Here is a 27,360-nt window from a genome sequence, read left to right on the forward strand (position 1 = left end):
TAAGGCCACAAACTTAATGCAGTCACAATGCTCAACATTCTGAGCAGTGTAATTGAACTCTAATTCCAAGACGCAAAGTCCGTTTTTAACAGGTTTTTTTAAGGATATGTGGGAAAATACAGTTGTGAATGCACTTCACATGGCCTGGGTCACCCTGACACCGCCACACAAAGTAGCTCCAGCTCACTGCTTTCTGGCTGCGGTCAGAACAGAGCTACTTGGACAACTTGTTGATGTTTTAAAGAAAGTTCAGCACTCTTAAATGGGCTGGGGCTGACAGAAAGCCACAGAGAAAACGGCCTGAACTGCAGCTCAGCCTCCTGTCCCTGTGGGAAGGTGGCTGAGCAGACAGCGGGGCAGCAACAGCACTGATGGTTAAGCTTGGCCGCCCCACAGTAACGCTAGAATGAAAAACACCGAGAGAGTTGGTAAAACCAGCTTGGGGCTCAACAAGGAAAGGAAACTCAAAATGTAGTTCACATATATGTGATCAAAAAGTACACCTATCATTGTATAAAATGAAACATATATCATGAACCACAAACAAATTACTTTACATTCTTTATTTTTTCAAAGAAATAAGCAGGGGGTGGAAATGATATAAGGAGAATGAAGGAAGTAGTAAAGCATAATGGTAAATGCTTTATTGAGAAGAACTGGAAAGATGGTCAAAGTTCTAAAGAACCAAATTTATGGCAAAGAACTGAAAATAAACATTACCAAAGAAAAACTAGACTAGAAATCCCAAAATGTGGCTAGATTAAACAAAATATATGAAATAGTCCAACAAAACTTAAAAGTTTTAAAAACTTAAACTTACACACTTACACACTTACACACACACACACACACACACACACAACCTGAGACTAACAGAAACAGCTGAGATCACAGAAAGACCGAGTCTGAGGAAACCGACATTACAGAAACTACCACGCTGGGGTCGGTGTGGGGCCCACACAGAGATGGCGGAAGGGGCATGGGAGCATAGCTGTGCACTGCCCCTCAGGAGTAAGTCTTAAGGACTCAAAATACCTTCTCTACAAGGAAAGAAAGGCTCTGTCCATGGTTAAAAATACTCAGATGAGCCTGGAGGAAATAATTTCACATTAACTCTTGAAAGAGGAGAGGGATTAAGGAGAGTCATGTAAAATGCAAAGTATGCGGCAAAGTTGTTTTTTTTTTTTTGAAGAGAGTAGAACATTTAAATCTATAGGACCTAAAGAAATTATCAACAAAAGCCTACCATTAAACAGATAATTATATACTTCAAAATATATGTAAGCAAAAAGTAAAATGATCTCTTACTAGGTTTAATGCTCAAATCTCTTCTTTTTGTTGTCCGTAAGATTTTCTTCTTTGCTATTAAAGGATTCCAAAACCCTCATTTCAGGAACTTATAAAAGTGCTTTCCCTTCAGCCCTGGTTCCATGACAGCCATCACATGAACTCACAGCATTTTTCGAACTATAAGACGCACCCCACCAAATTTGGGAGGAAAAGGGGGGCGCATCTTATAGTCCAAATGTAGCTTACTTGGCTCCCTGTGAAGGGGGGAGGACGCAGCAGCCTATGTTATTTATGTTATTAAATATTTTACCACACTTTTTGCTTCAAAATTTTTTTTTCCTATTTTCCTCCTCTAAAACCTCGATGCGTCTTACAGTCTGAAAAATTCAGTACTTCCTAAACACATCAGAGTCTGAGGCTTGCTCAGACTTCACAGTCACCAAAGACCTTAAATCTCTCCTCAATTCCATTACTATTAACACAATTTTTTTCTAAGCCTCAAGAAGCAAATATGACAGGCTTTATAACTATAACACACTACCATAGTTAAAGTTTCATTAGTGAAAATAATTATTTCTCAAAGTGCTACTGTTTTAAGGCACAACTAGGTTTTATATAATTAAGTATAATTTCAATCATCTAGTTGACCAGTAGCCCCAAAATGTACACTTACAAATAGTAGGACAGCTGTGTACAAAGTACTCACTTCAACAGTCTCAATTTTTTCCTCATGGGAATGTGGTATTCTTGGATGGATGTCTAAAAGATGTGGTGGTGAATCAAGATGTAATCTTTTGAGATTTCTTTTAATAACATCTTTGCAATTCAGTTCATCAAAGTTGGTCCTCCATAATAAAACCTGTTAAAAATTAATCACATTGACAATCACTGACTTGCATATACAAACAATAGAACTTTTTAAAAGACGAATATATAGAATTATCCTTCAAAATAGGAAGATTAGATATATATTTCAACATTACTATGCCTCAATACTTTTTTAAGGGTTGAAAGGAGAGATTTAGTCTTTTGAATTGCCTTCATGTCCAGTTTAAAAGTCATATTAAGAAAATAACTTATTACCTTAAAATCCCCTTTTCCCCCCAAAGCCCAAAACCATGTTTTCTACCTGGAATAAATCTGGTTATGAATGACTTTTGGCTATTTCAAGTAAATGAAAAATTGCTGCATAAACAGTTCACATTTACCATCCTTGGGAACCTTAACATTTGAAGCATAAGACATAAAAAATACTAGGCAACAATTCAAGTGAAAGTGCCACACCAATACTGGACATACAGTGTCAGTTACATGTATATTTAAGTGTAAAGACGAACAAAGGAAGTAACTGCTGTTTGAGTTCCAAAAATTATCAGAACTGGCACAATTCCGGTAGGAAATAACAGACTTCCTGGCATTAAGTTAAAATATAAACTCATTAAGACTCATCTTAACAGATACAAACTACCTGGTTGTAAAAATCTCTGCTGAGGTCTTGGATTCCTTCCCCTAAATGAATCAGAGGGAACTTACAAACCTGTGCATCTGCACCTCCTGATGAAAACAGCTCTCCACCTTTTGAAAATGAAACAGTAAAAACAGGACCCTAAGAAATAAATGAAGACAAAAGAAAAAGTACTTGGTGATGTTTTCTCATGGCCAAGAGTACTGGGAATATAATTTTTCTCTTCCTAATTTATGTAGACTGTACAGCATGTCTGAGAGAACATATCCAATTGCTAGCAGCTAATGTAGGCAGAGTACATATAAAGCTAATCAAAGAACCAACCCAATTATATTAAACACATATAAATGATATTAAAAGAAAAAGAAATTTGAATAAAAATTTTAAAATACACTTTTTTTTCCTTTAAAGAAAAGTTTGTACATGTGTGAATCAATAAGAATTTCTGTTAAGATTTTCTGGCTTTAGACTTTTCATTCAACAATCACAAGCAGAAACTGAATGGTAACTCAGAATGATGAGAATAAAGCTACATAAACAAAGGCCATTTTCTTACTACAATGCCCTTCATGTGGCAACAGTGAGCCACTAATAATTTTAAAAGCAGGAGATAGGAAGAGAGCTGTGGTGAAAATTGGTGTCACAAACACTTTGTAAAGTATATGACTATCTAAACTCTATGCTGTACACCCGAAACTAATACAAAATAATACTGAATAAAAATTGATGTCACAATTGTGAGAATGATGACTTGAAGTAAGAATGAATAGTTGGAGGCCAGTTAGGAGGTTACTGTAATCATCTGGGTGAGAGGTAATGAGAACTTGAAATTGAGCAACGACTGCGAAGTTGAACAAGACTACATTACACTTGGCACAGTTACAACCGGCATAGCCTCTAGGTCAATTTTTCAATCTAGATAAGAGTAATTACTTCTTATTTCAAAAATATCATTATATTCTGTTTTGTTAATATGTCCTTAATCTATACAAGAAAACTTCTGGGGGGAAATACCTTATATTTTTTAAATAGACTATCCACAGATTCAGGTTACTGTAACCTCATAAACATCTCCTCCACACTGTGAAAAATTCCATCTCTGTGTATAAATTTTTCTCCTAAATTTACCTTTCTTTTCTATTAGTCTATTTCCATGGATATGTTAATCCTTGGCTACTTTTATTGGCTGTTTATTCAGCTTCACTCTAACACAGCTGCAGAACAAATGACAAAGCAAAGCAGGAAGCCAGGCAGGATACATGAAGGTAGAAAAAGCACCTTCTCCCCAGACCACAAAGCCCATTCTATTTCTGGGCATAAACTGCTTATGCTTGGTAAAAAGGAAGTACCTAGTAGTTAAAAAAAGAGGATACATTCTAAAAAATTTAGAGAAGTTTGAATATTTACCTTGAAAGGAAGAATAGTCTACATACTTAATAAAGTTTTCCTTTAGCGTGTTATATGCCAGGATGTGTGTGTGTGTGTATGATTGTGTAGGCTTAATAGATAGGACCTCTCTTCCCCACTGAGTTCTAAACCAACTGAGAAATAAGACAAAGAAATAAGGCATAAGAGAGCCAATATATCATCTTTCTTACTGATAGAGGCTTGTAAAGAAAGAATGTGGCTTTATCTGTGGGCAAACGGGCTTTTTAGAACTGAATCCCAGAATGAGTCAGATTCAAGGGCCTAGTCACAGGCAAGACTGGAGAGGGCAGGCCTCCCCACCAGCAGTTTCAAAGGAAAAGTGAAGGCAGGTTCACTTCCAAGAGTAGAAGGCATTGAATTCTACTTGTTAAATTTCTCCTTTGAATTGCACCGGACTAGTGAAAGAAGTACCTGAGGGGTGTGAGAGGCTGAGTGTCAGAATTAGTGGGTCAGCCTCCACATGAGAAGAAAGATGAGAAGTAAAGAAAAAAATTTATCTACCACCACTTAAGCAATTAAACCTAAACTATATCCTGAAGGATATATCCTATATCCTTCATTACTAGACAGTAGTAATATTTGAATATTTACCTTGAAAGGAAGAATAGTCTACATACTTAATAAAGTTTTCCTTTAGCGTGTTATATGCCAGGATGTGTGTGTGTGTGTGTATGATTGTGTAGGCTTAATAGATAGGACCTAATAAAAGATACACATTGATATTGATAAAACTATAATAAATAATACTTCTAAGAGTTGCTTGCAGGGGACAAAAACATTGCTAATAAAAGATACACATTGATATTGATAAAACTATAATAAATAATACTTCTAAGAGTTGCTTGCAGGGGACAAAAACATTGCCTTGGAAGCAAAAATATTTCTTATGATAGCAGTAATGTGTCCTACACTTGGAAACATAATAAAGGCATATAACAAAATGGATCACAACCTTAAATATATATAATTATAAAAAACAAAAATCTTAGTGCTGGTACCGTATGTCCTTGGAGTGTATATATGAGCCTTCCTTCTAGTAGGTCCAGAATCTTAAGTGTAGCATCTGAAGAAGCAGTGATGAGATAGTTACCCGAAGGATGGAATGATACACAATTAACTCCACAGCTGTGAACTGATTTGTAGAAAATAAAGCAAAAATTTTAGAGAACAATTCTTAATTCTAAAGATACCACTCTGCCCTATTATCATACTAAGTTGAAAATAACAATCAGTTAGAGGTAATGTTTCCACAACACCAAAACAAATAAATAGTTGGGTACCACACAGTTAATGAAAGAGAATAGCTTTCAAAGTGAGAATGTGTCACGGAAATATGATCTTGTTCACCATACAACTAAAAAGTCTTCGGATACATTACCAATATAGCCAATAGTTGATTACCACCGACTCATGTAAAGTATACAACCTAGCTTAAGCTAAATTTAATAATCAATTAGTGGCTTGATGCTAAGGGGTGAAGAGTGTGAATATGTATTTGGAGGACACAGTCTTGCCAGTTTGAGAATTCATTTCTGGACACCATCCTACCAATAGGAGGCAGTATAACACAGTGATGAAAAGTTTGTAAACAGACCCAAGACAGTTCTGTCAATTCTTTTTAGCAAGTCACTTATCTTCTTTAAGCCTCAAATTCCTTATCTTTAAAATGGGGGTAATAATAATGCCACCTCTTAGGGCTTTTGTGAGGATTCAGCAGTGTCAGCTACATGGTTAATATTACAGTTATTAAGAGACAGGTGGATTTAACATAAATCTGATATAAACCAAGAAATTGATTCATTTCTCTTAACTTCAAAGTATAGGCACAGTAGGGTGTTGTTTTCTATCAGTTATAACAAGTATTTGTGCCAATTTCTATCCCAAATAACCAGAGTTTAAAAATCTCACAGTAATTACTTTTCTTTTTTTTCTTTCACTTTTTACAGTCCTGGCATCATTTTTAAGGTCTTTCTACCTTCCTCTCCATTCTGGCTTCTACCCCAGCTTCTCAGACCATGTTGTTGATGGAAGCTAACTGTTCTTTAGTCAGTTCAAAGGTAGCCCATGACTCTTATTAAGAGGGCCGAACCACACTGAGGACAGTCTATCAGTTTAAGAGTTTCCCGGAGGAGTCCACTCTACAACTGAATCCTTCTGTTATAAATTGTACCTTGATAATGCTGGAGTAATTTGTTCACTCTTATATCCCAGATTTTCACAGTATGATCGGATCCTGCTGAAGCTATGCAAGTACCATTAGGGTTAAAATCCACAAAATTTGCAAACCTAGGAGGAAAGATTAAGATGGTCTCATATTTTGATTTATTTAAACTGTAATAATTAAATGTATCCTTAGCAAACTACCTCATACAAATGCACAGATAGAATGGACTTACCCTACAGAATCTGTGAAGTTACTCACACACTGCTTACTTGTGGTATCCCAAATTTTAATAGTTTTATCCTCACTACATGATACAATCAGTCTTCCATCAGGTGAAAATCTGGAAATCACAAGAAAGACTGTTTTTGTGAAAGGTTCCTGATAATCATAATAATAGTCCCCCAACACAAGTCAGGACATGCATTTGAGTACCAGAGACCACTGCTACCACACCATGCAGCGAAGTCACAGACTGCAACCAACATCTTTTCAACTAAAAATAAGCACAACAAATGACATTGACAGGCCATCAAAAGATCAAAATATACTATGTACATTAACTGTCTTCTTCCTTTTATTCTTTTATTTAAATAACTTAGTTTTTTTAAGGTATCTGTTTTAGGTCTTTGATGCATCTCTGCACTTCTTCCAAGCCAAGTACCTTGCTTTTTTTTTTCAGTATATTTTATTGATTATGCTATTACAGTTGTCCCATTTCTTCCTTCCCCTTATCCCCCTCCACCTAGTACCCCCATTCCCTCCAGCATTCCTCCCTTTAGTTCATGTCCATGGGTCGTACATATAAGCTCTTTGGCTTCTACATTTCCTGTGCAACTCCCTCTGTCTATTTTGTACCAACTATTTATGCTTCTTATTCCTTGTACCTTTCCCCCAATTCTCCTCCCTCCCCCTCTCCGCTAATTACCCTCCATATGATCTCCATTTCTGTGATTCTGTTCCTGTTCTGGTTGTTTGCTTAGTTTGCTTTTGTTTTTTAGGTTCAGTTGTTGATAGTTGTGAGTTTGTTGTTCATTTTACTGTTCATAGTTGTGCTCTTCTTTTTCTTAGATAAGTCCCTTTAATATTTCATATAATAAGGGCTGGGTGATGCTGAACTCCTTCAACTTGACCTTATCTGGGAAGCACTTCAGCTGCCTTTCCATTCTAAATGATAGCTTTGCCAGATAGAATAATCTTGGCTGTAGGTCCTTGCTTTTCATGACTTTGAATACTTCTTTCTAGCCCCTTCTTGCCTGCAAGGCTTCTTTTGAGAAATCAGCTGATAGTCTTATGAGAACTCCTTTGTAGGTAACTTTCTTATTTTCTCTTGCTGCTTTTAAGATTCTCTCCTTATCTTTAATCTTTGGCAATTTAATTATGATGTCTTGGTGTGTTCCTCTTTGGGTCCAACTTATTTGGGATTCTCTGAGCTTCCTGGACTTGTGTGTCTATTTCCTTCACCAGCTTTTTAAAAAGTACTCTTTATTATCTTAATTTAAATAAGCCAGTCAGAGAAAGACAAATGTCATATGATCTTACTCTCACTCATCTAACGGAATCTAATAAACAACTAACAAAATAGAAACAGAGGCATGGATACAGGGAACAGGCGGACAGATCTCAGAGGGGAGGGGGATGGGGGAGTGACTGATGAAAGAAGGTGAAGGGAACCAAGGAACATTATGTATGGCCCATGGACACAGACAGTAGTGTGGTAAAGGGCAGGGTAGAAGTGGGCAAAGAAGGGTAAATGGGGGACATCTGTAATAGTGTCAACAATAAATTAAAAAAAAATAAACAAGATAAGAAAGAAAAAATGTACTCTTTATTTCTTTCTTCTACACCTGTCATTTTCCAGTGTTATTACCCATATGATCCAAAGCCTTTGTTATTCATACCAATCATATATTTAGCTTTTTGTAAAAAAAAAATGACTTGTGTATTTAGAATTAAAATGCAATGACATCACCAACATAAGAACCAACTCCCAAACCTGGAAGTTCCTGGACATGGGGAGGCCAGAGAGCTCCAATGGACTGAAAGTAAGCCAAGTCATTCCCACAGAACAGAAGTTCCTCCGTGGACACACCCATCATCCACATGCCCCATTAAAAAACAAATGACAAAATTCTCAGACAACTTGTCTACTGTTTTTATGATCTCTTTTCATTTTAAGATCCTGTCTAAGGTTCTTTTCCCCCCTAAGTGCCTTTTTAGGACAGAAAAGCAGAAGGAAAAAAGAGAAAAAGAAAAATTTTACACTACTAGGAAACTATGAATAGTATTTCTGTTATTAATATTTTAGTGATAACAAAAACCAAAAAAAGACAAAATTAGGTGATAGACTGATTATGCTTAAATTTTATTTGTATTTCCCTCTACACACAGATTACTATAAAAGTCATCAATTATGTGTGTATAGTATAATTAAAGACTTTTATTTTTATTCTCTTATTTTCTCCTCTCCTCCCTCTCTGTTCTTAACACTGACCTAAAAATAATTCTTCCTGACAAAAACTTTGAATCTGGCATTTATGGATTCACCATATTAAAAAAAAGAAAGGACAGAGAAGCACAATTAAGTTATACATAAACTAATCTAAAAATTCAAGAAAATAACCTTGCAAGAAAATCTCTTTCATGATGATAGTTCAGTGTGATTTTGTAATAACATATCTCTTTCACCAGAAAATGTGATGAAGATTCAAATATGAAGAACAGTATTATAGAAATGCTCCAAATACAAGAAATTTATTTTACACAGACCCTGGGGATTAAAAACCTACTCAGTGTCCCCATGAAAATAAACTTTACACAATAATGGAAACAACTACTACAATGAATCAAATTGTATCTCTTACTAAGCTACTATATTTTGCCATGTATAATGAGCACTTTTTTGCCTAAATTTTTGAGGGCGAACTAAGAATGCACATTATACATGGGTATAATGACTATATACCATGGGTAGAATAATCCCATGTATAATGCACACAAAAGCATGGGCACACAACAAAATACAGTACCTTTTTAAAAATTTATTAAATGTGAATATCTCAAATGGTAAGTATATTTCTAAGAGATGACTAGATTCTTATATTTTAGGAAAGCAATAATGAAAAAATAATAAAATAGAATGATCAGATTAAAAACAAAATAAAAAAAGACTCACCCTACAACATTATCGATGAAATCCTACCCACCACCATCATCACCACTATCCAGCTAACTCTAGAGAAACTCATTTAATCCTTAAGCAACCCTATAATACAGGTGCGACTGCTAGTCTCCATGAACAGATGCATAAACTGGGGCACATAAAAGATCGTTAACTGCCTGAGCCATACAACCAGGGAGATTTGAACCAGACACTTGGCTCTATAATAGCTAAATCTCTCAGTTACTCAGCTAAGTCTCTTCCTCTACTGGACAAAGTACTTAGAGCACAGAAGGTTCTGTGTGGCTTCTGAGTAACCACAGCAAATTCTAAAGCAGAGAACCACAGGCAGTACTCTTCAGATGCTAGGAGATGGGGCTCTGACTGACAGGCTAACCAGCAGACTATCATTTAACAAAAATCTGCAGGCACTACCATACACTGTCAGTGTTCTAGAAGAGTTCATAAGAAGGATATTCACTTATTTATTCGTTCGTTCGTTCATTCATTCATTCATTCATATATTCATTGAGCACCTGCCATAACCAGGCACTGGGCACTGTCCTGGGTAACAGGAATATAGTGGCAAATGAGACTAAGATCCCTGTCCTCATGAGGCTTTCGGTTTACAGAGGAGGAAGGAGGTGAGGGCACACAAATAATAGTTTTAGGCAATGATAAGACAAAAGGTATCAATTTATCATTAGACACTCCATAGAAGAAACATGATTTTAAAGAAACTTCTGAATAAGGAAAAGGAGGCATATTGGCCAGATCAAATTCAGACTGAGCAGGAGGGGCTATAGAATAAGAGAAATCTTTCATGCTAGAAATTTATCTTGAACAGGAAGGGTTTAGTCTGAGAGAAGCTTCCCCATGGTAAAGAAAGGAAGGGAATGGAAACAAAAGATAAATAGAGAATGGAGGACATGGCCAGGAAGAAGCTGGCACCAGAGAAGAGGTGGTTTCTATTCCACGTGACCAAAGAGGAATTCAGGGTAAGGCCCTACCCCTCCTCTGGACTCTGCATTATAGTCCCAGCATATGCGCGTGCTCTCTCGCTCTTGCTCTCTCTCTCTCTCTCTCTCCACACACACATACACAAACACATATTTTTGTCTTTGGAAGGGTTGAAAATGAAGACAGTGGTTTGTATCTTCTTGTCTCCCTTTTATTTTTAACTACATAGAGCAAAAATAATTAGCACCAATAAAACAGGCTTTTCTTTGTCCTGACTTTGATCAGGAGAGAAAAGTTCTTTTTTTGTCAGGGCTCACATAACATTTAACTGTGTTATTAATTTTAAGAATGTTGAGAAATACAATTTCTACAGATACAATAATAAATTCCTAATTCTCTAATTCAGTACCACCAACCAGCTTTTTAAATCTCTAGAGACTGTGTCACCAAGATGGACACTACATTAGTCCTCAGTGACTAATGGATCAGCAGATGTGAACTGTCTATGAGGCATATGGGAAGTTAACTGAACTACCACTCAATCCTTCAAAATGTATTGGTATTCATTTGAGAGAATGAGGAAATATTTGAACACTTTCCAGAAAACCTGGTTCACATATCTTTGAAAGTGGCCCAAGAGTTATATATAATAGGAGATCTTTAACTTGGAACCTATGGAGTTCTTAAAATTGTATGTACAATTTTATGTCTATATGCATAGAAATAGTTATTTATTTATTAGAGAGCCAAATGAGTCCATGAACCATGAGAAGTTTTAAAGTGCTTTCATAAGAAATACAAATTTTCATTGGGATATTTCTTATCATTAGAATAAATATTCTACAAAAACAATCTGCTAGACCTCAGGGCTCTGAGACCAGAGTGGGCACTGTCCATGGCCTTTGAGAAACAAATCATTACTAAGGGGTACTCTGAAGCCTGCAGTATTCAATGTGGGGAGAAGGGGAGCAGAGAAAGCAGTGAAAATAAGACTACGTAGTCTGTACAGAGACCTAAATTGTAACAGTCAATTTTGCAATTGCCCAGCTCTGTAACCTTGTGAAAATCATAAACCCCCTGGCCACCATTTTGTTTCGATAATGTGAGAGCTTAGACTGCATTCACCTAAAACTTTCACAGACTCATTTAAAAGAAGAAGAAAAAAGCAGTCTCAGTATTTACTTTGATGGGATTGTGTTTACATACTGAAGGTGAAATTCAAAACAATAAGCAAAACATTTATGTTATTTTAAGTGTTGGTCAGCATTGGAAGAGAAACCATCTGTTGACTGCAGTAACAGGATTCATTCCTGCAACTGCTGAGACAAAAAGCAGATGAAAGAGGTATAAAAGATTTAAGTATGATAATTATTTGTTGGGTCATCTACCATTTTTGTGCCCAGAGTTCTCTCCTGGGATCTCCACCCTTTAGGACAATTGTCTACGGGGTGTCTCCTCTTGGACAGCCTGTAGGCACCTCTCACTCTGAACTTGTCCAAATTGGAATTCACCTTCTTCCTCAAACAGCTCTTTCTCTACGGTTCCTTTTCTCGGTACGTGGTTTCTAAAGTCAGAAACCTAGTGGCCATGTCCAGTTCCTTTCTCCTCCACTCCTGACATTCCAATCCCCCACCCACAGCCCCATAACGGGACCTGCCATCTTCCATTCTCCACACGCAACACAAGTGCTCTTTAAATTGTACCTCAAACTTTTCAGATTAAAACCCTTTGGTGTTTTCATATTTCCCTTGGGAAAAAGTCAGACAATCTTACCACTGCCTACCAGGTCCTCCAGAATCCACCCTCCTGTGTCTTCATCTTCATCAGTCTCCTCTTTCTGACACCATACCCCTCTTCTCTCAGGTCCTTGCTCCTGCCTCAGGTGTTTCCTCACAAGTTTCTTCCCTGTGCCTCAAACACTGTCCCCTCCTCTTTACCTAGTTTAAGTTACCAAAAGAATATTACTCACCCTTCAGATTTCTGCTCTCCTACTTCAGGAAAAGCCTTTCTGAACTTCCCTGTCCTGTAGGTTAGCTCCCCAGGAGGAGTCTTAACATAGCTCATATTCACACACGGCCCTGACAATCATGTGTTCTGTTTGCTTCCCTAATGGAAAGCAAGCTCTGAGAAGAGAGAAACCACATCTGCCTTAGTCACACTTCTGTCCACACAGTGCCTGGTACTGAGCAGGTCCTTAGGAAACATTCAGGTCATAAGGAAAAAAACTTTTTAGGGGGACTGGGACTAACTTAATATTATAGACAATAAGAGCTATACTTAAAATCTTTGTAATTTGTCACTCAACATGAACACATTTAATGACAATGAGCTATATAGTTAAAGTAGTAAATTTTATATTATATATATTTTACCACAATAACAAAAATCTTTACAATTTAAATGGTCAAAGATCTCATGTAACACTACCAACAACTATAAATTAAAGGCAGCCCTAGCTGGTGTGGCTCAGTGGATTGAGCACTGGCCTGAGAACCAAAGGGTCACCCAATCAATTCCCAGTCAGGGCACATGCCTGGGTTGCAAGCCAGGTCTGCCATAAGGAGCACGTAAAAAGCAACCACATATTGATGTTTGTCTCCCTCTTGTTCTCCTTCCCTTCTCCTCTAAAAATAAATAAATAAAATCTTAAAAAAAAATTAAAGGCAGATATTCCCCCTAAAAATTGATGCTATAAAAACAATAATATTGGCAAAGTTGTCGCATTAGCCTCTCGTTATTTTTGACTAAGGATGCCATAAAGGAACAGAAGTTATCTCAAAGTATACATTATTTTTAAAAACACAGGGCTACAATAATTCTAACTTTTAGAAGAATTCTTTTGCCACTAAAATAGATATTTCTCACCTACAAATATGTATTTCAAATGATAAATGTTTTCTTCATTACTCATTAAAGAAAAATTACTTGTATAAAAAAACTAGGAAATACAGCAAGTTAAAAAATTCATAGACCCATCACCCAAACAAAATCACACCTAATATTTTTGGTGTAATGGGTACTTTATATTTTGTTCTCATATAGACATTTTTGTTATAATCATGAGTTCTGAATTTCGTCCTCCCTCTCCTCAACATAAACATGTTTTCACATAATTACTTGCATATATTCCCCTTTTAATGGCTACATAATCATCTAACTTTCCTTAACTGGTTTTCTTTATTTAGAAAAACTGCTTGTTTCCAAAGTTTCACCATTATAAATTATACTGAAAACACTATCTTGGAGTATAAAGCTTTTTTCCTTTGAACACAAACGGATATTTATTAAGAATAAATTTTCAGTTATGCACATTGATTTCTAATAGACTACACTAGTTCATATTTTAAAAGCATTAATATATTTCCCAGTGGCTGGCATATCTTAAAAATATTTCTATAAATCAAGATGCATAGTCATAAACAATGGTTAGTCCAGAGAACATAACAATTCATCTTTTTTTATACTAATGGGGACAATCTTTGTGCCCCATGGAGGAAATCTGGGCTTCAGGAATAAGCTCATAAGTACTGGGCACAGAGAAAGATACAGAATATTAACTTAAGTCCATGGCATATATTTAAACTTCAAGGACTAAAGGAAGAAACAATTATTCACTGGGCCTCTATATTCATTTAAATATACTATCCATGCATTTGGAGAAAGAACTTGGACTATTTTTAATATTAAGTTGTTGAATTCATCTACAGTGTTTATAAATGTATGCTGTACAATAAATATCCAACTTTATATTTTTCCAAGTAGGAATTCAATAGCCTTAACTAGATTATTAAATAGTCTATCCACTTCCCCACCAACTGGAAATGCCATTTTTATCACAAAATATACATGGGTCTGCTTCTGACCTTTCTATAACCTATTTTCCTAATCCTGTACCATTTATCACTATATTTTACTTTCGATCGTCTTATACTGTGTTCTGAGAGCTAGCTGGACAAGTTCTTTTTAATTTTTTTCTTGTCATTTTTTCCCTTGGCTATTCTTGTACATTTAACTCATCCATATGAATTTTGAATTAGCTTTCCACTAAATTCTTCTGGCAAAACTTCCAGTTCTGGACAGGGGGAGTAATGGTGTCCCACATATCCCTACCACAAACAATCATACAATGGGGAAAAATATATAAATCTACTGTTTTTAGACACTGTACAAAAACAGCACAGGATTATGAATCCTTACAGATGGAAACAAACAAGATGAGCACCAAATCCAAACCAATTTCTACCTGGGAGCAGTTTTCAGACCATGGTGCAAGGACATAATGCCCAAGGAGACAGCAGCTATAGTTCTGGGCAATGGAATCAGAAATTAGAATTCAAAACTGGTAAGAGGCTAGAATTTTGAGGGCATGGAGTAAGAGAGAAAGTATGAAAAGCAGAATCCCCCTAGAAAATCTACCTGTGAGTCCCATTGAGTCTTTGGTCAAATACAAAAATAACCACCTGCTTATATACAGGAAACAAGGTTTGACAGAAAACACTTACAGGAGACTGTGAGCTGAACTAAGATTACAGAGGTTACACAGTACTGAGAGATGTTCACATTCTGAGCAGACTTTGCTAAACACCCCAGGCATCTGGCTGAGAGCCTAGAAAGGCCACTGTTACCAAAGGCTAAGAGTAAAGGCTGCTCTAGATCCACCCTGTAAAGACTAATCTAAGCCCCAACAGACTCTAGCTGGGACAGCAGTAAGTTAACTGCTTACCAGAACAAAATTCAACTCATTTTAGAAGATGACGGAGTAATTAATAATCTCACTTAGCAATGATTGGGCATACAATAAAAAAATGAGACATATAAAGAAGCAAAAATAAATTGATCCAGATATGACACAGATGTTGGAATTAGCAGATAAAGCCTTTAAAGCAGTTACAGTAAATATGCCCAAGGAAATGATGGGCATAATGAGCAAACAAATGGGCAACCTCATCAGAGAAATGGATAAGCTTACAGTAGACTGGACGCTGCAGGAAATGGACAACACTGGTGAACTGGAGAACAGGTCAACGGAAACTAGGCACGTTGAAGCACACAGAGAAAAAAAGATTTGAGAAAATAAACAAAGCCTTAATAAACTGTAAAACAATATCGAGTGGTCAAACCTATGTAAATTTGGAGTCCCAGAAAGAGATGGGAGAAAAATTAGGGTACAAAAATACATGAAGAAATGACAGAATTTTCCCAAAAATCATGAAAATATGAACCTATCTATAGATCATACTGTTCAGTGAACCTCAAGAAAAATATATGAAACTATACCCAGGCTCATCATAATCAAATCCCTAAAAACAAAAGATTAAGAAAACAAACTTTAGAGCAGCAGGGGGAAAAAAGGAACATTATATATAGGGAAATAAAAATGAAAATGATCACTGCCTTCACATTAAAAATGCAAACCAGAAGACAGTGTAATGACATCTTTAAAGTGCTAAAAGGAAAATTATCCACTGAACTAGAATTCAACATCTCAACAAAAATATTCTTGTAAAAGGCTAAATAAAAAGGTGAGAGACTTTATCACCAGACCTGCACTATAAGAAATAGTAAGTGAAGTTTTTTAGGCTGAAGGGAAATGATACCAGATGGAAACGTGGATCTACACAAAAGAATAAAGAGTGCTAGAAGAGGAAAATAGAAGGTAAATACTGTGACAGACTTTGTTTCTTATTTCCTTTAAAAGAAAATGGTTGCTTAATGTTTTGTAGGCTTATATAATGTGTATATAAAAGAGGTGGATAAATGGAGATATATTTTTGTAAATTCCAACATTATAACTTTTAGAAGTTCTGACATTATATATAAAATGACAAATTTAAGAGTAGACTGTGATATGTTCAAGATGCATATTGCAGTCTCTAGAGATTGCCAACAAACAAAAACACAAAGAGTAAAGCCAAAGCCCCTACAGAGGAAATATAATGGGATACTAAGAAATACCTGATTACTTTAAAAGTATTAAAAAAATAAACAAATGGGACAATAGAAAACAAAGAGCAAAATGGTAGACCTAACCCTAATCATAGGACTAGTTACATAAATTTAAACAGACTAAACACTCCAATTAAAAAACAGAGATTTTCAGACCCAAGTACTTGAAGGTAAAGTTATCCTCTGATAGTTAAATATATGAAAAGCATTCAAAGGAGGACAGAGCTACCTGTATATAGTAGCAACTTCAAATACTATGTGCAAATATGTGAAATGACTTTGGGACACAACCTAAAGGTGACTCCAATATAATCCCAAGGAGAAAAAACTGGAATGTGAGGGTAATTAATAGCTAACATTACTTACATTCATTAACCTGTTTAATTTTCATGATGATTCTATGAAGAAGGTCCCTCTTTGTACACATTTTACAAAGGTGCAAAGGCCCAGAGAGGTTATGTCATGTTCCCAGGATCACATGCTAGTGAGCCCAGGCTCTCACCCTGTGCTGTCTCTCTGCTGAAACTAATCAACAACACGGTATTACCTAAAAGAAACTGTGTCAACAGATAGGACGTGCCCAGCAACCACAGCCGGCAAGAGCAGAAGTGGTCCTGGTGTCTCCTGCCTGGCCCAGGTAGACAGTCCCTGACCAGCAGGACTGACCATGCAGATTCCTTGGCAGGTGTGTGAATATGGCAAAGACAGGGCCATCTCACTATCCTAACCTGAGAAAACTACCCATCAAAATTCTTTTCAACCAACTCTTTTGCTTTAGTTCTAGGGCCCACTGACGTCTTACCGTGACTTCCTTGCCAAAGGAAGAAGACCCTGACTAAGGCACACGAATCTTCCAGGCCAAATGAAAGCTAGTGTCATCACTGTAAATAAGTACCTTGGTATTTGGTTTATGTTTCAAACTCTTCTAAATTTCCTAAGTGTGATTCAGTTCCCTCTGAGCACTCTCACCTCCGCGTAAAGAGTGGAAACAGGACACTGGTCCTTCAGACCTAGTCCAGGAAGAAAGTCTTGGACTAGGATGACCCCATCAAGGATGCGTTTTTACAGGGAGTTGTACAAACAGACTGAGAGGCTAAGCCTGAGTGGTTAATTGGGCCCTCTCAATTCTCTTGGTCTCTAGCTATAGCAAGTTGAGCCAAGAACAATGATTATAGTAAATGCATGAGAAGAAGCTCTAAACATATTGTAGAGCACAGTTATGCAAAGTTACCAAGAAGAATGAAATCTTTATTCATTAAATTTAACCCAATTATTTATCTAAGAACATTCTTCCAGAGACCTCTGCAGGATTTCATATGAATCCCTCCTTCCAAACGATTTAAAAAAAAATCCCCTGAGAACAACAAGGTACCAGCCAGATAAAGGCATTCCATTAAGACCAGTTGTGCTGAGCATAAAAATTATCAATCTGAACAGAGGTAGACCAAAACAAAAAAAGAAAGTACCGAAGCCACGTAAACATTCTCCATGCAAGATGCTCCTGCATTTGACAAAAAGAATCCACAAAAATGACTCCTGCCTGAAGGGAGGAAAACTTTCAGCAAATCTACTTGCATATTAGGGGTCATCTGTAGGAGACCACTCTGGGTGGCATGGGCCTAGCTTCCACTTGGAGACGCACAGGACCCATGCCCACGGACAGGTTCTCCCGTCGGGAATCAGGCCTGCACTATACCTAGACTGCTATGTGACTTGCTTTTGCTAAAACTCCCTCACCCTGAATTGAGACAGCAAGTGCTTACTGTAACTTCCTAAAATCCATGATAAAATTCCTCAGTATGGAGTGTAACCAGTTCAACCACTTTTCCCTTTGCATTTGCAAACATCCTTCTTCTGTGATGTGATTAGCAGCATCATCTCCTTTGTTTTCTGTAAAAGGTAACCACTTAAAGCAAACCTGTGAATAAGGACCATCATGTAATGTGCTCAAAAAAAGAAATAAAGGCCTGTCACAGAGAGGACTTCGGCTTTTGCTCCCCTTGAGAGGAAAGCCATGCTCGCCCTTTTCCTCCACAGGACTCGGTAGTCTGTGTGAATGTCTCATATCTCATCCACAATGTGGCGGACCCCACGACCCGGGGTCTGCATCAGTCATCCTTTCATTGTTCATTCAACCCACATTTCTGTACAACTCTGAGACTTCCTCAGTCTATAACTAACATTCTACAGTGCTTCTCACACTGTATCTGACTATCTCGAACACTCTTCCCAATACCTGGCTTACTAGCTACCTCACTTCAGTCAATGTCCCTATCACTCTCTACCTTATCACCCTACAGTATTTTTCTGCAGGGCACATATCACCAATAATTTGTTTACTGTCTGTCTCCCTTTGGTAGAAGGAGCTCCATGAGCATAGGAATTTTGTCTGTTTGGTATCCTGTGATATCTATAAAATTTAGAACAGTGACTGACAAGAGAATGCAACATAAATAAAATACCTGCAATTCAGTCTAAAAGAGGAGAGAGGCCTAAACTGACAGACCTCATAAATGAAGCAATGTGGCAGCAAAGTGGAATCGACAAGTTCAGACTGGGAAAGTCCAAAAACAATTCTTGGAGGAAGAGATGCAGAGCAGGATGGTGAAGGGAGGGTGGCCAGCAGCATTTGGAAAGGCACAGATCATAACAGAGCTCACGTGTGTGTGGCTGTAAGAAGGTGAATGGTGAGAGGGACAAAAGATTAGGTTGTACTAGAGCAACTTGTAGAGCAACTTGCCGGGGCCAGGAGTCACTGAGTGCTTTAACCCGAGGAGCAGCAGGATCAGAACTGCATTTCAGGGAGGTCTCTTTGGAGGCAGAAGACCAGTGGGGAGAAAGGATGAATGAAAGCATATCCATAGAGAGAACATTTAGGAGGTTATTGCAGAATTCTCTACAAGGGCCAGTGTTGCTAAAAATTAAGGCAGTGATGTTGGGAGGGAGATAAAGCAGGTGTCTTGAGTGCTTATGACTGCATGTGAGGATAACTCCCACTTCTACAAAACTCAGCTCCTCTATCACTTCTTATGGAAAGTGCCTTAAGAAAAAGCAAAAAGAAATTTTTTAAAGCTCATGTCTCTCCCCCACTCCTCACTCCCATACCTCCACATACGCATGTGCTAATAATTTCAGGTATAGCTGTATCCAGAAACTACGCCATGTAATTAGACAGCAGTTCATTCTGTGGTTACCTCACAGCTCTGTTCTCCTTCGAGTCAGCATCATTCTCGGGTCAGTTCTTTGCCCTCCATGGTGTCCCTCAGCAGCTAATAGGCTTAAATAAGCCTAAGGGGAGCACTTTCCACAGAGGAAAGTGCTGCAGTTCCAACAAGACTCACTAATTCCTGGAAAAGGAGATGTTCTGTTCCTGGTGGCAAGCCTGAGCTGAACACCTGCTGCTGGGACTGGAGACAGGGCCACCCCAGCACATGTACGGCACATGAAAAGGCTATGGGGGAGGGCTGGTTCCTCAGGGAAAGCTCGGGCAACACTGCCATAGAATGGAGAATGGGCACTAGGCAGATGGCAGACGGATGTGCAGAGTTCCACCGTTGCTTTCTTCTTGTGAAATGATAGGGAGACCAACATTCGCAGTGGGCTCCTGCCCTTTCCCGAGCTTCGCCCTAATAGTGCCCAGCTGAAAGAGTGGCAGGCAGACTTCCCGCATCACTCAGTCCCAAACACAGTCAACCTGTATTTCTCATCCTCACAACAGTCCACTTGGAGAAGCCTCACTTTCCACAAAGGCAGACAGCCATCAACTCTCTTGCCCAATGGTAATGAGGTAGTGCAGGTAGGCATGCAAACCCTGGCAAGGACTGTCTCATGCAAACCCTCTACCTGCAGAGTCATGCAGTTAAAAAGAAGAGCTCAGAAATTATCATGTTTCTTTCCAATTCCAAGCCTTCCAGTGTTTTCATATTACCTGCAGGATGAAGTCTAAAATCTTTTCACATCACCTAGTGACCCTGAGCATTCCCTGCCTTCTCCCCGACCTTGTCCCACTTTACCTCCTGTGTCTGGCTACAGCTAAATAATAAATGTTTCTAGAGCACAGGCTACTGTGCCTACTCCTGCTGATTCACTCCATGGAATGGTTTCCCAACTCTTCCCATCTGATAATACACTGCTGCTACCTCTTCCCCATCACGTTCTCCAGTTCTGGGCCTGCAGTGTCTTCCTTGACATTTCCTCACACAGGTAGTTCACTGTCCTACTCAGACACTCCCTTATTGTTTTGTGTATCATTTTCTCATAGGACACATCAATTTATAATTATTTGATTTTTTTCCCTTTGAACTATAAAAGCTCTTTGAGGCTAATACTTTTAGCTCTTCACCTATTGGGAACCACCCTGCCTAGTTTCAGAAGCTGTAACCCCCCCCATGGCTAAGGCTGAGTGAGAGAACTTGGGACCATAAGCCACTAAGGAGACAAAGCTTATCTCCCTGACAGGGGTGCCACCTCTGCCCCCTTTACTTTACCCTGCTTGGCCCTGGGTGGATGACCAGTTAGCTAATGATGAGTAAGATTCCTCAAGGGAGGAACAACCTAAGACAGGCATGGTCATAAAGGGGCCCTCAGGGAAGGACTTGGGGGGCTATAAAAAAGGGGGTGATGGACCCTCGCTCTTTGGCTTTGACATAGCCTGAGTCCTCATTCTGTCTGTGAGAAGTCTCCTAATCTCTTGGCTGCCTTACTTCCCCTGCTGGAGTTAAGCCTGAACAATGTGGGAAGTGGGTGTGGCCCTGTGCTAGAAAGGGCAGGTTCCCTGGGGCAATCAGGCTTAAGAAAGAATACAAAAAATCCTGTGAAACCTGCTTTGCTAAGAATGCCCTCAATTTTCTGATAAGGGTCCAAGCACAAACAAGTTTTTTTCCCTAAGTTTTATAGCCCTTTAGCTAACTGACCCTGACTCAGAATAAGCCCTCATAGTTCTTTGTATGTTATCTATTGTTTAATCCTTGCTGCCTGACAATGATTGAGCTTTACCTATATTCCTGTACAAACTGAACCCAATAAAAGCCCATTGAGGAAAAGGCTCCTGGCTTTTCTCCTTTGAGAGATTGGCCACCTTTCCTCCCCAAGTAGATCACATCTTGGTAGACTTATTCTCATCCGTGGCACCCGGTTGGGGGAGGCCCTGCAGGCAGAGCCCCCACCCCTACACTCACCTAACACAGGTAGATGGCAAAGAGGAACTATGCTTACTGAAGGAATACTTAGAAGACTAAAATTTTACTTCATTGGTGACCTTTCAACCTTTCCAAAATTCTTCTGTTTTTATTGTTATCTTTTCTTTACATTTATATTATATACAGATGATTCAATATAAGAGCAAGAAATAAAGTGCCTTCTAAAATTTATACCAGGAAAAATTTTCTCTTATCTGAACAACTTGATAGGATTCCTTTTTGCTAAAAAATGAAAACACGTCAGTCACTATCATTCCATTAACACCACAGCTGCAGGAAACAGGTTAAACATATGCCCAGTTTGTGCTAACCAAGGTGACATGTCTCCAGGTGAGACTGATATATATACAGGGATGACAATTATAAACCACCTTAAATTCTTCCTGGAAAGATATAGAGGCAGGTAAGACAAACTGGATAAATAGCAGCTATTTACATATTATTAGTCAGAGTGTTCAGGAAACATTCTGTCTTGATTAGTTAAACCAACATGCAATGTTTTTGTTTATGTTGAACTCTCTGATGAAGACAATAAAAATCAGTCTCTTTTCCAAACATACTCATAACTGACATACAGTGGGAGTTAAATAACTCTTCCCAGTACATGGCCCAGCCACCCATCTGTTCTCAGGGCTTGACCTAGTAGATGATAGAGCTCTGCCTCCTCTTCTTACTATTGATACATAAATAACAATGTATTTATTATTATAAAACAAATAACTGATTTGACCAGCCTCTTGGGACCTCCTTAGGTGGAAAACAAACTAGCAACTCTAATAACAAAGTGTCTTAAAAAATAAATACAAATATGTTCAATGATGACGAGGAAGAGGATAGTTAGGATTGAACATAGTGATTACTATGTACATGCTCTTTATATATTATTCATTTAATTAACTACCATGAAAACCTATGTGGCAGGTAACTATTATCATCATTCTTTTTTTTTTAGTAAGTTTTATTTTTTCTTTTTTTAATATATTTTATTGATTATGCTATTACATTTGTCCCATTTCCCCCCTTCCCTCCCCTCCACCCTGTACCCCCTTCTCCCACCCACGTTCCCCCCCTTTAGTTCATGTCCATGTGTCATTCTTATGAGTTCTTTAGCTTCTACCTTTCCTGTACTATTCTTGCCCTCCCCCTATCTATTTTCAACCTACATTCTATGCTACTTATTCTCTATACCTTTTTCCCCCCTCCCCTCCTCCCAGCCCCCTACTGCTAGCCCTCCATGTGCCCTCCATTTCTGTGGTTCTGTTTCTGTTCTAGTTGTTTACTTAGTTTCTTTTGGTTTTGCTTTAGGTGTGGTTGTTAATAATTGTGAGTTTGCTGTCCTTTTACTATACATGTCTTTTTCTTTATCTTCTTTTCTTAGATAAGTCCCTTTAGCATTTCATAAAATAAGGGCTTGGTGATGATGAACTCCTTTAATTTGACCTTATCTGAAAAGCACTTTATCTTCCCTTCCATTCTAAATGAGAGCTTTGCTGGATAGAGCAATCTGGGATGTAGGTCCTTGTCTTTCATGACTGGGAATATTTCTTTCCAGCCCCTTCTTGCCTGTAAGGTCTCTTTGGAGAAAGCAGCTGACAGTCTGATGGGAACTCCTTTGTAGGTTACTATCCCCTTATCTCTTGCTGCTTCTAGGATTCTCTCCTTCGTTTTTACCTTGGCTAATGTAATTATGATGTACCTTGGTGTGTTTCTTCTTGGGTCCAACTTCTTTGGGGCTCTCTGAGCTTCTTGGATTTCTTGGAAGACTGTTCCCTTTGCCAGATTGGGGAAGTTCTCCTTTATTATTTGTTCAAATAACTTTTCCACTTGTTGCTCCTCCCCTTCTGGTACCCCTATAATTCGAATGTTGGAATGTTTAAAGGTGTCCTGGATGCTCCCAAGGCTCTCCTCAATTTTTTGAATTCTTATTTCATCATGCTTTCCTGCTTGATTGATTCTATCTTCCTTCTGGTCCACTGTATTGTTTTGAGACTCAGATTCCTCCCTGTCTCTATTGGCTCTCCTCCGCGTATCTTCCTGCATCTCTTTTATGGTAACCTGCATCCTTTCATCTAAATTGCACCCAAAATCAACCAATTCCGTGAGCTTTCTGATCACCAGCGTTTTGAACTGTGCATCTGATAGATTGGCTATTTCTTGGTCGCTCAAAAGGATGAGTCCTGGGGGACTGATCTGCTCTGTTGTACACATGTCTTATGTCTTTCCCTGTCTCTCCTACTTTTTTTTTTTTCCGGTCTGGTCGCTCTTGTTACGGTGGGGGGCGGAGCCTTAGGTGTTCACCGGGGCTGGGCGCCCCAGTCGCTAGATTGTGATGTTATATGTGGGGGCGGGGGCGGGGGGGGAACAATGGCGGCAGTTCAGTTCTCCTGGGCCCAGACCCTTCCCCAGGCTCCTGGGCTGCGAGCTCTGCCCTGGTCCACAATCGCTGCCCCACTGGGTCCGGCAGCCGCAGCTTGCGTACTCAGGGATCACTGCTGCATTCTTGCGCCCCAGATGGCTGTCATGCCGGTTCCGCGCCAAACTTTCCCTAACCTCCGTGCGCCGCCGACCCGCGCCAGCCCTGCGTCCGCTCGGCTCGTCGTCTCCTACCCGTCTGGATGTACGGGTCTACTTCAACTTCTTGGCTGTCCGACTTCCATTCAGATAAATCCTCTATCAGTTCTGTGTTATACTGACTGTAATTTATTGTTCTAATCTTGGTTGTGCGAGGAGGTATGGTGCGTCCACCTATTCCTCCATCTTGCCAGAAGTCCTATTATCATCATTCTAACTTTACAGGTAAGAAAACTGAAACACTGAAAATTTAGGTAACTCTTCCAAAGGTCACACAGACGGTTAAGCAGTGCGACTAGGATTTTTACCTACATATTTAGGTTCCAGGTCCATGTTCTTCACCCCACTGCTATGTGGCATATATAGAAAAAGTAATGAGATGACCAAAGCCAAAATAGGCTGAAATCTTTAGAAGGAAAAAACTTCTGTCTAAAAGTACGGCCTTCTGTTCATCTTTTTTATTTTTCTCAGACCCATTACCGTAGATTATAATCAACAACCCCTAAGCCATAATGCCCCACTAAGGGAGCATAACAAGGGTTAAGAGTGTGGGTTATAAGGCAAGACAGGCAGAGCTGGGCTCACACTCCCCTTCTATCACTTCTCAGCTGCAGCCACCTCACATGTAGTTTCATACAGGGGGCACAAAACCAAGAGACTACAGGGCTCAGGTTTGTTTTTGCCCAGTGACCATGTCTGTACCAGCCCACTTCTAGTGAGAACTGTCCTCTCCCTCCACCACCAGAACCTGTGACTGGTATGACCCCGCCTCCTTGGTCAGGTTAACTGGTCTTGGTCAGGTGTCTGAACTGAAACAACCACAGTGTCTCACTGCCTGGCAAAGAGAGGGGCATAGGGTCTGAGCTGAGAGTCATCCCCTCGTACATTGTGTTCTAACTGGAGCTAGGAAAAGCTAAGAGAAGTCTGGTCACAAAGCTGTGAGGACTTCGGCATAGAGCTGATAGTGACCTCAGTACCAGAGTGTTTGAAAGAATGGAGCCAGCATGTAGAGAGGCCTAGTGAGGGACCTGAGAGTGCTGGAGTCCCTGGTGCTAGTTCTTTCCCTTCCCACTCCAAACTTATTAAACAGTCAGCCAAGTGACCACCTTGAGAGGAGAACAAGTGTTTCTTTCTGATTCTGTTACTTCATCTGCACAAGTTTAACTTGAACTCTGAATCTCAGTCTCCTCATCTGCACAGTGGAGACAATAAAACAACAGCCCTACCAGGGCAGTGCCGAGGAGGAATGAGATACGCACTGGCAGCATGTTGGTAGCGTGTCTTGGGAATAAAAAGGGCGCCATGGCTGTTAGCTGACAGTTGTTAACACCTATGAAGCAGGTGTTCATAGTGCTATGAAGCACTTTTCCCAGCAGAATGTTACCAGCGTTGTGGAGTCATTCTTGGTTCCTCTCTGTCACACCCAATGTGATATCAAGTACTGTCAGGTGTAACTTTAAACTACTACATCTAGAATCCAGCCACTTCTCAAAATCTCCAGTGCCCCCACCCCGGGCAGTCCAAGCCAGGATGGGAACTCCTGCAGCAGACTCCCAACACCTCCCTGCTTCATCCCTGACTTCTGACAGTTTTGTCTTCATGCAGCACTCCAAGTGATCCCATCAGAGTGTAAGTTAGAAAAGGCACGTGGTCCAGTGTACATCAGAGCTGCTCCTGACCTGGCCCGACCTCCCTGTGGGTGTCCCCCCTTCCCTCCCTGAGCTCTGTCTCCCACCAGCCTCCTCACTTTCCTTGATCAGCCACCAGGCGCTAGCCTCGGGGCTTTCACACTTGCTTCCCGTACGAAACTCCCTTCCCAAGTATCTTCAAGCCTCACTACTTCCCTTTAGGCCTCTGCTCAAAGGCCACCCTCTTTGTAAAGCTTGCTTAACAAACTATTTAAAATTGCAGCTCCCCTTCTAATCCAGCTGTTTTTTTCCTGAAAACTTACAACCCTCTGACCTACCATATCCATTTTCCTATTTGTTTATTGCCTTACTCCCTTCTCTAGAATGTAAGCTTCACGAGAGCAGGGATTTTGACTATTTTGTTTACCATTGTTCTCATCAAAGTTGTGTCGCCAGGCACACAGTAAATGTTTGCTGAATGAATGAATGAATGAATGAATGGAAAGATGAACAAAGTCCTTTTCTGAGAGTCGGAGGACAAATAGACTACAGCAGGGGAAAAATGTAAAACTCTCATTATGAAACTCTTTGTACTTACTTGGCACAGCGTACCCAGTGTGTATGTCGGTACAAGGAATATAAGAAGCGCTGACGATACATGTTCCATATTTTGATGGATTTGTCTTCAGAAGCTGTAGCTAGAAACTGGCCATCAGCTGAAAAGTCCACACTTCGAACTGGAGCTGTATGAGCTTTAAATTCAGAGGATTTTCCTCTCCTGGAAATAAACATTTATTATTTATAACATTTGTTATTTATAACATTGTAATATTTGTAACATTTGATTTAACAGCTAATCAGCATACAGACTCTGAAACATATAAAACAGCTTAACTTGTCCTGGCTGTTGTGGCTCAGTGGATTGAGTGCTGGCCTGAGAACCTAAGGGTCATTGGTTTGATTCCTAGTCAGGGCACATGCCTGGGTTGTGGGCCAGGTTACCATTAGGGGGTGTGTGAGAGGCAACCACACATTGATCTTTCTCTTCCTTTCTCTCTCACTTTCCCTGTCTAAAAATAATAAATAAAATATTTTTTAAAAAGAATAAAAAACAGCTTAACTCTTGTAAAACTAACAAAAGTGTGAAAACATTGTGTTGTATTGTACTCTTCATCAATACTGCTTCAAGCTGGTTTCATCAAAGTCACAACTGATACTTAATAAGATCCTGGTAGTCCTCACTGTGAAATGCATTTGCTGTTTATGTTCTAATTGGAAGCTAGGGAAATAATACTTCAAACACATCTCTACCGTGCATTTTAAGTTCCTGTTGCTCTGCTAGAAATAGCAATGTATAGTTTAAAGAACCTGCAACCTAGAAAAGCTAAGATTGATTAAATGAATAGTTCCAAGGCAATGTTTTTGAACTGGATTCACCTGCAAGTTGTATGGACTGGAAGTCTGGGTTGGGACGGAGGAAATGTCCCCTGAGCCATTTGCCTCTATACAGAATGTCTCTAGGTGATCTTGACTTTCCTATTTCCACCTGTAAG

The 27,360-nt window shown here is 39.2% G+C and overlaps 1 protein-coding gene across 10 annotated transcripts in view; it reads right to left on the minus strand.

Annotated features, from left to right (window-relative positions):
* POC1B (POC1 centriolar protein B) overlaps positions 1–27,360 on the minus strand; it is a 102,111-nt gene that overhangs the window by 45,945 nt on the left and 28,806 nt on the right. For all 10 annotated transcript variants that reach the window (XM_045830418.1, XM_045830422.1, XM_045830423.1 and 7 more), the window contains 6 exons: positions 26,406–26,585; positions 6,580–6,687; positions 6,354–6,469; positions 5,182–5,315; positions 2,828–2,896; positions 1,997–2,149 (listed from right to left, as the gene is read on the minus strand). In XM_045830418.1, coding sequence (XP_045686374.1) covers positions 1,997–2,149; positions 2,828–2,896; positions 5,182–5,315; positions 6,354–6,469; positions 6,580–6,687; positions 26,406–26,585 — 760 coding nt within the window. The remainder of the gene's footprint in view (positions 1–1,996; positions 2,150–2,827; positions 2,897–5,181; positions 5,316–6,353; positions 6,470–6,579; positions 6,688–26,405; positions 26,586–27,360) is intronic.

This window comes from Phyllostomus hastatus, unplaced genomic scaffold (assembly GCF_019186645.2).
Source record: "Phyllostomus hastatus isolate PE091 unplaced genomic scaffold, TTU_PhHast_1.1 phas_contig_152, whole genome shotgun sequence".
Lineage (NCBI taxonomy): Eukaryota > Metazoa > Chordata > Mammalia > Chiroptera > Phyllostomidae > Phyllostomus > Phyllostomus hastatus.